The 10,114-nt window shown below is 37.7% G+C and overlaps 1 protein-coding gene across 1 annotated transcript in view; it reads left to right on the forward strand.

Moving 5' to 3' along the window:
• Nucleotides 1-10,114, forward strand: part of LOC121875124 (dystroglycan-like) — a gene marked incomplete at its 5' end in the record, with an annotated part of 71,055 nt that overhangs the window by 56,226 nt on the left and 4,715 nt on the right. The window contains 7 exon segments of the mRNA XM_042379500.1: nt 2,578-2,745; nt 3,454-3,620; nt 4,895-5,090; nt 6,032-6,199; nt 6,401-6,557; nt 8,694-8,815; nt 9,835-10,005. Of these exon segments, the coding sequence (XP_042235434.1) occupies nt 2,578-2,745; nt 3,454-3,620; nt 4,895-5,090; nt 6,032-6,199; nt 6,401-6,557; nt 8,694-8,815; nt 9,835-10,005 (1,149 nt within the window).

The raw sequence follows: 10,114 nt of genomic DNA on the forward strand, positions 1-10,114 counted from the left end.
AACCATGTGCCCACAGCAAGGCTAGAGACACTCAACATTGGGGACATGTCCCTGGACTGTGTTGACGAGTTGTCTTATCTGGGTGATATGATCAGTGCTGGTGCTGAAGCCATCTCAGTTGCAAGAGTAAGAAGTGGCTGGATAAAGTTTAGGGAGCTGTTGCCTTTATTAACAGCAAGAGGACCTTCCTTCCGAGTGAAAGGAAGAATGCATGCAACTGGTGTGAGAAGTGTAATGTTATATGGCACTGAAATATGGGCAGTTAAAGAGAATGATATAAGTAGACATGAGCAAGCTGAAATAAGGATGGTGAGGTGTATGTGTAATGTGACACTGAAAGACAGGAGGTCCTGTTCTGACTGAGCTAAGAGGATGGCTGGGAATTGAGAGTGTTGGTGAAGTTCTGTGTAGAGGCAGGCTGAGATGGTTTGGGCATGTTGTCATGGGTTAAATGTGGGGAATACATTTTTCTTAGAGTTAACACTGGTTACTCACCCAGGAGATTATGGTGTATCACTACATAGAATTTCACTCCACTTCCTGGCATTCAATGTGTTATATACAGTACAGTACATGATAAATGATGATTTTACGAATTCCATCAATTTCCAACATCCATCTAAGTTATTGGTTATACTTTGTGGACGTTGTTATATTGTTATATCTAATCAGAGGAAACTTTATCTAACAACCTAGGTTCCTGCTCTCATCTAAGGCATTTATGGTATAATACAGTAGGTTAGGTTTGGTGACCATGAGATTAACTGAGAAATTTCACTTATAGTAATGACATTAGAAAATGCTAAGAAATTAGTATTTTAACCCATCTTGCAGTGTGTAAAATTTACTACATATCTAGAAATATGATACAACGTAAGGGATATTTGATCAATGTTTTAGCAGTGTACAGCAGATTATGTTTTGTTACTTCCAATTACCAACAATATTGGTTGTTCATAGTGGGCAGGGCTTGAAGAAGAGGGAAAATATGGGGTAAAAAACACCAAAGAAACCTTTAAAAACCTTACCTAACTTCAAAAAATCCTAAAATTGTGAATAACTTGCCTTATTCTTCATGTTTTTGGTGTTTACTGTGTTACTGTAGTTTTCGTTGTTCAGATAAGGGTGGATGTTGAGGTTATCATAAGTATTCATAAGTTCAACAAATGCACCCTGCGGGATCTAATTTTGTTATGGCACGATTGCCTTACGTCTCCTATCGAGTTATGTATCAGTCGCAGTGATTGGCCTAGAGGAGACACCATCGCCACCTGTCGGTATTTTAAGAACTATTTATAGAGTTCGTACGATCACCACGGCTCTGTTATGAACCTTTAGTGAATCGCACTTGCGAGAGTTTGTATGGACTTCAGATCTCCCGGAACTTATGAAATTCGTATCTCAGCAGTGTCAGTGAATCTGGGCCCTGCTTTGCTCGAGTAAGATGGCGTCACGGTAGGACTACGTAAGCACACTATTTCTTAAGTTTATGGAACAGGAGCTCTTAACTAATCCATGGTCTAGGGCCTACTGACTAAAATGTTGTTGGGGTTGGCATGAGACATGATGAACAATATTGTACAGCACTGTCCCACTGGGCCCCATAGTTTGGCTCACATACTTAGAAGTCATGCCTTGCCTGTTGTCTTACCTTCCATAAATCAAACTTTTGAGTCGGGTTGCCTGAGGCAGGCCTTGTGCAACCCATGACACATGTGGAGAGAATGGATGAGACCAGTTGGGTCAAGAGATGCATGAACCTAAATGTGGAGGGGAGGAGAACCAGAATGACAGCTTGGAGAGCTGCCATCAGGGAACCACGGCTAACCCACATAATTGTGGAAAATGGCCATAAATGATGATGAAGACATCAGTGCAGTACAATGTTAATTTTTGGTGTTTTTATGTTATTTTGGATGTAGTTAATACTTTGATTTCCAATTTAGAGAGAAAGTGTGTGTGTTTGGCCAGATGAACCCCAGTGTAGGCAGTAAAATTTAAATTTGCACTAATTGCTTTGTGGGATTGAATACACAGGTTATACAAAATGGTAAGTTATCATAAAGCAGCTTATGGAAAATAATTATACAATATCTGTAGAAGTAGATTTTACATTTAATGATACAACAACTGTATTTTACACTTACAGGCTATAACAACTGTATTTTCATGTGTAACTGATGAAAAACTTAATAATTTAACATTTCTCTGCATATTGAGAAATATTATTGACCAGTGGACAACATTTATGCCTAGTAGTTAAGCCAAGTTTTAAAAGGCAGTCCTCTCATGTCCAAATATTGGTGTGAATTTCTTTACAGATTTTGATTTTTGGGAAACATCACAGTTGTGTACTTTTATGAGGTTTCTGATAGATTTATTTCTTACTCACAGGAATATAAGGTTTATTTTCAGATTAGCCATGTAATTCTCTGCTTATTTCTATAATAACTACATGAATATTACAATACTATATATTCCTCAATAATCTTTTAACTCTTCTCATAATTTTGAGTGAGATGGATCAAGGTCCTGTTTATGGCAACCTCATCCCTAAATCCATTACTTGTATTTTAGGTTGAGTCTACAACGCCACTGACCACCACATCCACCATAACCAAGAAGCCTATCAGTCCCACTAGACCTATTGAAGCCACCAGTGTACCCACAGTGGCAGTGACGACAGAGATTGGGGCCAAGAACTTGGCACCTCGCATCAAAAATCGTATCCAGAAATTGGCTTGGGTATGTAGATGATGAATATTATAATGAGGATTGTAATTATTAGTATCGCCATGAATAATGTTTACTACTGCAGCATACAAACTGTAGAGAAGCCTTATATGTACTCGTATACCTGTTTGTGAAATTTGCTTCCCAGGCTGGATATTGAAATATTAGATTGTAGGGCAGGACGTTGTTTAGAATATAAACAGTAACTGTAGGTTGAGATAATAAGATAATACTTATGTAAGGAGATAAACGTAAAATTTGCCAAAATATATACCTGTACTGTATTTGAGTAGAGAAAGGTGCCAACACATGTGTGTATTTGTAATGAGGATGTCACAGCAGTTAAGAGTGAGTGAAAGAAGTCATTATGTACACGATGATTCTGTCAACTGTACAGCATAGCAGGAGAATGCTCGCTGGAAAGAAATGATTAAGCAAAATACAGGGCCTCTTGAAAAAATTTATACACCTTGCTTTACCGATTTTCATTGTGATCACTTAAATGATTGTATTATGAAAGTAACATTGTCCTCACTTGTTGGTGTGCAAACTAGAGCAATTGAGGACATTTTTGCTGTTATAATACAAGCAAGCATTCATGCAATTGCCATAAATATTTGACTACTGTATTTTTCAGCATTTGTACTGTACATATATAATGGTGCCATCTTAGTATTTTTACCATTTATAGTCTTGTCACAAATTTCTCTTTTGCATTAGATTGCTGGACATGTTTACCGTCTGCCAATTCCCCGAGACACCTTCCACGATTTTGAAGACGGAGACACCAGTAACTTGAGGCTGGTGTTCAAGACTTCACATGGATTAACAATTGGCCACAATTCCTGGATCCAGTTCGACCCAAGCAAACAAGAGATTTATGCTCTGTAAGTATGGACAAATGGAAAAAATATATATATACACACTGCTTGCAGATTTTGAAGGGAAGGGGGATCACGTGAATAATTGTGTTACAACAGTCACATTGTCCGCACTTCTGGGAAACCTCCACTCATGAACAAGTGAAGAGTGTATTATAACATCAACATTGTCCTTGCTTGTGGATTGATGTGGGTAGACAACAATTAGGTTGGTAGGTAGATGCTTTCTTTTCACAGCCTCAAAACTTTAACTTTGCATTAACATTTTCAATTTTCAATTTTGTTCGCTTTCTCTCTCCTCAAAGGAATTATAAAAAAAAATGAAAAAATCAATATGGTTTTATTCATCTTCAAATTCATGAACTAAAAAATAGAATACTGTATAGTTAATGAATACTTTATCAAGAGGTTATAGGTGCTGTACAGGTGTGTGTGTGTGTGTGTGTCACCTTGTGTCTGATGGCATTTAGTAGCAAGTGTTTTTTGTTTGTTTTTTTAGTTTATTTCTACATTTTTTTATTGTGATTTATTTGACAGATTTATTCTCATACTTTTGTTTATGCTTATATTATAATGAAAATTTTGATGGCAAAAGAAAATTCTGAAAAAGTACAATATGTTATACTGTATATCAAAGCTTTTTCAAATACTGTACTGTACAGTACATTATATATAGTGTATAGAATAGTACAGTATTAATTTTACAAATAGTATAACACATTCTAGATGAATTTCCTTTAATTTGTTAAAAAACAAAACAAAAATCTTAACTTATTAAGAATACATTTTATCACTAAAAGTACTATTGAGTGATAGTGAGGGAATAAGCAGGGTGGCCTTGAATATTAACTTAATTGGTAAGATTCCTAAATTAACATCTTAATTTTGAAAGTACTGTACATTAGATCACTTGATTTCATTCTGGGGTCAGGAACCAGAGTGTCAGATAAGGAGTCCAGTAATGGCAACTGCTTCCCCTTTGGCTTAATCCTCAGTATATATGACATAGGATGGTTCTTGGAAGATATTTTGTGGGAAAAAATGGTGCATAGTAATGTTGGGTGCCTTAAAGTGAATCTATATTTGATATATTAATCAGTAAAAGTATTCTCTTGTACAGTTATTTTATCAACTTCCTGGAAAAGCAAAATATTCACTTACCAGTTTTATCATTTACAGCATCAACCAAGTAATGGCCTTACATTACACCTCACTTAATAATGTACTATATTGTAAGCATTTATGAGTTGCAAATGTGTATAGATTCATATTGTCTTCAGACCTCTGGAAAAAAATATTGGCCGTTACACCTACCACTTGGAGGCCATAGACTCTGAGGGGAAGACCATCACAGACTCCATAATGATTCACGTGCAGCAGGCCAGACAGGCACGCAACTATAATCACAGATTCACCGCCACATTCAAGCTGGAAAAGAAATATGAATTTAATTTCGTCTACGCACTGGAATGGCAGGTAAGATACGTTGTGGCGGATGATTTTGAATGACTCTTCTTCTCGTTTTGGATGAATAAATTGGAACTACAGTATTGACTAACAGTTGGAGGAGCGACCAAGAAGTGGGAGTACAGTAACAAGTTTTGGTCAGAACGTAAAAGACTTATTGATTTGACAGCAAATTATATTATAGGGGTTAATTCAGTAAAGTGCCAGCTTCTAGTTTAGACCTAAATTTTGAGTGACAATGCAGGGTCCTGATAATGTTGCCGGACACAGAAATATTAATTCTATGCAACAGTTAACTTGTGCAAGATTTAGTAATATTTGTTGTTAGATAAGGATTTCTTCTTTTATTGCCTGTTATTCCTTTGAGAGGTGGTTTTGATCGAGATGTTTAACAGATCCTTTATGTACAGTCCACGCCACTTAAAAGCTGCCCAGACTGGCGGCCGCAAAATTTCTAACCAGCAACTTTACTGGGTCCATCCCTCCCTCTCCCACTTCCCTAAACTTATAAACCAGGCAATTAATCTGTGGTCAGCCAAGGTGTAAATTGATGATTATCCCCAAACAAGTTAGTACAGGTAGGTTTTAAAATTTTGAGGCCGCCAGTCTGTGTGGTTTAAAAGTGGAATGGACTTTACACTGTATACCAGTGTTATCTATATACAGTACTGTACATGCTGAACTGTATAGGTGTCTATACACATTCTGAACTGTATACATGGGTTGTCTATATACATGCTGAACTGTATACCCGAGTTGTTTATATACATGCTGAACTGTATAATGTACCTGAGTTGTCTATATACATGCTGAACTGTATACCTGAGTTGTTTATATAGTATATGCTGAAATAGTTGTAGACTTGTATGAAGATGTTACAGTACCATCTATTTAGTTTACTTAAAACATACATCTCAGGTGCTGATAATTTCTTTCTTATCTGTCAACAGGTGAAGGCTGTAGAGAAGATTGCTCAGGCCTACAATGACCCAACAACGGAAAACATCAATGTGCGTTCCATCTCTCTAGACCCAATAAGGTTAACTTGGACCAACACATCGCTGGCTGACCCACGTTCCACTACCTGCCCGACTGATGAACTGGAGAATTTGGCTGAGGTTAGCTGTTTTCCTGAATATTAATACTGTAGTTGTTTTTTTAAGTTATATAGTAATTGAGTAATGATGACTGTTCATTGCTATGCTGAACCTCTGCTAATACTGTACTGTATATAGTAATGTCAAACCAGCTCAACAAGTTGATGGAGTTTCAGTTGTTCTTTTAGTCAATCATGCGTTTTTGTTTTTGTTTTTTTTTAGGTTGTCATAAGTGGAGATGACCATGAAATGACACGTGAGATTAAGGAAGCCTTCCAGCCAGAGTTTCACCTCAAGCGTGTTCATCTTCACTACCTCGGACCTTGTGAACGGCATGGTGGAGCCAAGCCAGGCGCTCCTAGGGTACCTGTTCAACCAGGTAGACCAATCTTTTACTTAGTTTTCTAATTTTGTAATCTTATAATTTACAGGAGATCAGGGGGTTCCCAAGGAGTTTCCATTGTCATTTTAGAGGCAAATTTGGGTGTTTCAGACACCTAAAACTTTATAGCCTTGGTGTCATTTTACTGGCAAATTTGGGTGTTTCAGACACCCAGGACTATAGCCTTGGTGTTATTTAACTGGTAAATTTGGGTGTTTCAGGCACCCAAGACTATAGCCTTGGTGTTATTTTACTGGTAAATTTGGGTGTTTCAGACACCCAGGACTATAGCCTTGGTATTATTTAACTGGTAAATTTGGGTGTTTCAGGCACCCAAGACTATAGCCTTGGTGTTATTTTACTGGTAAATTTGGGTGTTTCAGGCACCCAAGACTTAGCCTTGGTGTTATTTTACTAAATTTGGGTGTTTCAGGCACCCAAGACTGTAGCCTTGGTGTTATTTTACTGGCAAATTTGGGTGTTTAAGGCACCCAAGACTATAGCCTTGGTGTTATTTTACTGGTAAATTTGGGTGTTTAAGACACCCAAGACTATAGCCTTGGTGTTATTTTACTGGTAAATTTGGGTGTTTCAGGCACCCAAGACTATAGCCTTGGTGTTATTTTACTGGTAAATTTGGGTGTTTCAGGCACCCAAGACTATAGCCTTGGTGTTATTTTACTGGTAAATTTGGGTGTTTCAGGCACCCAAGACTATAGCCTTGGTGTTATTTTACTGGCAAATTTGGGTGTTTAAGGCACCCAAGACTATAGCCTTGGTGTTATTTTACTGGTAAATTTGGGTGTTTCAGGCACCCAAGACTATAGCCTTGGTGTTATTTTACTGGTAAATTTGGGTGTTTCAGGCACCCAAGACTATAATAATAGCCTTGGTGTTATTTCACTGGTAATGTAACCGCCAGTCAGGCGGTTAAAGGATATTTAAATTCTTCACGTAGTACACGAACCTTTTTATTCGGTCAAACCTGTTGAATACAATTCATTTAGTATTTCAAATAAGTCATACATAGGCACTCCTACATAAATGTTTAATCCAATATATGTTTACATAACAATCATGGCTATGTAATTAGTCTAATCTTAACACTTATAATGAGTACTCAATTTGCCATATTTCTATATTGTCACACTGATAAATGATGCAATGGACACAGTCTACCTGTGTACACAATAAGTACTAGTTACACTTACATGTTGAAAGTCTAGAGAGAAGCCAGGGTAGGTGTCGACTCAAAGATATGGGTAGCTATATTGAAATGCCCACCCTATAGCCTGGCCCCCTGGCTGGTCAGCTATTAGTGAGTCAGGTGATTATAATTATACATAAACAAACTCCCTTCACACACTCCACCTCCTTCTGGGCCTCTCATCTCCACCATCTTCGTACTCTACATGCTGCATATGGGCAGGCACACCCAATAAACATGACATGACTTACAGCCTAACATAATGTTTGTTTATGTGTTTGCAGTAACAGGTAAATTTGGGTGTTTCTGACACCCAAGACTATAGCCTTGGTGTTATTTTACTGGCTATAGTCTTGGGTGTCTGAAACACCCACACTTGCCAGTAAAATGACACCAAGGCTATTATATAGTCTTGGATGCCTGAAACACCCAAATTTGCTTGAAAAATGATGCCAAGGCTATAGTTTTGGGTGTCTGAAACACTCAAATTTGCCATTAAAAAACACCACATTTGGCTGTTTTGATCACCCAAGACTATATAGCCTTGGTGTCATTATATAGGCAAATTTTGGGGTTTCAAGTATAGTACAATTTAACTGTATTAACAAACTATAGTAAACTCAGGGCATTTGTCAAACAGCAAAATATACAACTATCAGTAAGCATAATAGCAGAGTAGGTTATTGTTGGAACAGTATTATATAATATCACTAACGGTAAATGTGCAACAGACAAAAGGCATTGAATTCAAAACCACAAATAAAGCCAAGAGTAACACAACCAGCAATCACTGATACCAATTTTTACATTATTTTCATTATTCTACATTGTATAACATCACTTTATTTACAGTACTATTTGCAATATTTGTTATGTTTATATAAGTTGGCTCATGAGTTCATTGTGGTACTGTATTCCTCTTACAGAAGATCCAGTAGACTCAGGTGGCAGAGGCGAGACCTTCTTCAATGCTCCACCGATAATACGTAACCAGATTGACTTCCTTAACGCCACGCAGGGCTCCTTGTTCCGCTTCCAAGTTCCTGTTGTAAGTCTCTTATAATGAATGGGATCTTGTACTGTGTGTGGGTGTATACGTCAGTGTTCAAGAGGAGGAAAGTGAGTGAATGAGGAATGTCGTAAGTCATGTTTGAGTTAATTTTTATAAGTCATGAACCTAAGAGGATGCGAGACCTGTGGAATCTGGTCAGATGAAAGTGTGAGCGACAGTAACTTGTCTTGATATGGAAGAAGTCACTAATTTGGAAATTAATTTTTGTTGTAATACTATTTTTTTTTTGAAACTGTAAAATTCCTCTTGAAAGTACTTGTACAATAAAATCAGATAGTTTATGTACAGGTTCACAGTCCCTTATCCGAAACCCTGGGGTCCAAATGTGTTAGGAATTCATATTTTTCGGATTTCAGAACGGTAGTACGGTACATATACCGTATATTATGGTAACACCCTAGCGGGGTCTGTGGCAGCACCCTGCAAGCAAACACAAATATTTCTGCAACAAACCTACTGAATATTCACACTCACCTTCAATGTTCAGTTCTTCATGGTATATTCTAGCTTGTTTCATGACCAACAAACCAGTCAGTGGCATACGTTCACTTCTTCGTTGTCTAATCCACTCAATCAGCACACGGTCAAGCTCTTCATTTTTTGCTCTATGCAAATTAAACTCAAAATCACAAAAAATATCAGAGCAGCAGACGCACGTGTGACTGGTAGCAGCGCTGAGACACAACTGACACCTCCTACCTGCGTGGGTCAAACTTCGACTGCGTCAGGTCATGTTCCGCGTCACTCTGGGTATGTTGTGCACACGAGTGATGCTCCACAAAAACACTTTCGGTTTTCAGAGCTTTTCGGAATTGCAAATAAGGATAAGGGATAATGGACCTATAGTACTGTAGCTATCATTGTTTCTGAAGTGCTGGTTTTATGGAATGAAAGTGACCAGCTAGTAAAATTTAAATTTGGTGCCCTGTAGCTTCAAAATTGGTTGCTATGCACAAAATTCAAGCAACACCAACACTACTGTACTTGTCTTCCAGGATACCTGTTATGACCTGGAGGACGGAGACTCTCGTCGCTTGACGATGCGTTTGCTGACCTCAAACTTGTCCCCGCCCCCTCTTGACTCCTGGCTTCAGTTTGACGCTGCCAACCAAGAGTTCTTTGGGATTCCTCTGTCCGGTGATACTGGGAAAACTGAATACATATTGGTAAGTGTTTTTGTGAAGCCCCTTTTTTAAGCTTCTTGGTAAATACAAATATACCTGTATGTTTGGATTAAAAAAAATATATTCCTTTATATTTATTAAATTTTTTGTC

Source organism: Homarus americanus, unplaced genomic scaffold (assembly GCF_018991925.1).
Source record: "Homarus americanus isolate GMGI-L3 unplaced genomic scaffold, GMGI_Hamer_2.0 scaffold36970, whole genome shotgun sequence".
NCBI lineage: Eukaryota > Metazoa > Arthropoda > Malacostraca > Decapoda > Nephropidae > Homarus > Homarus americanus.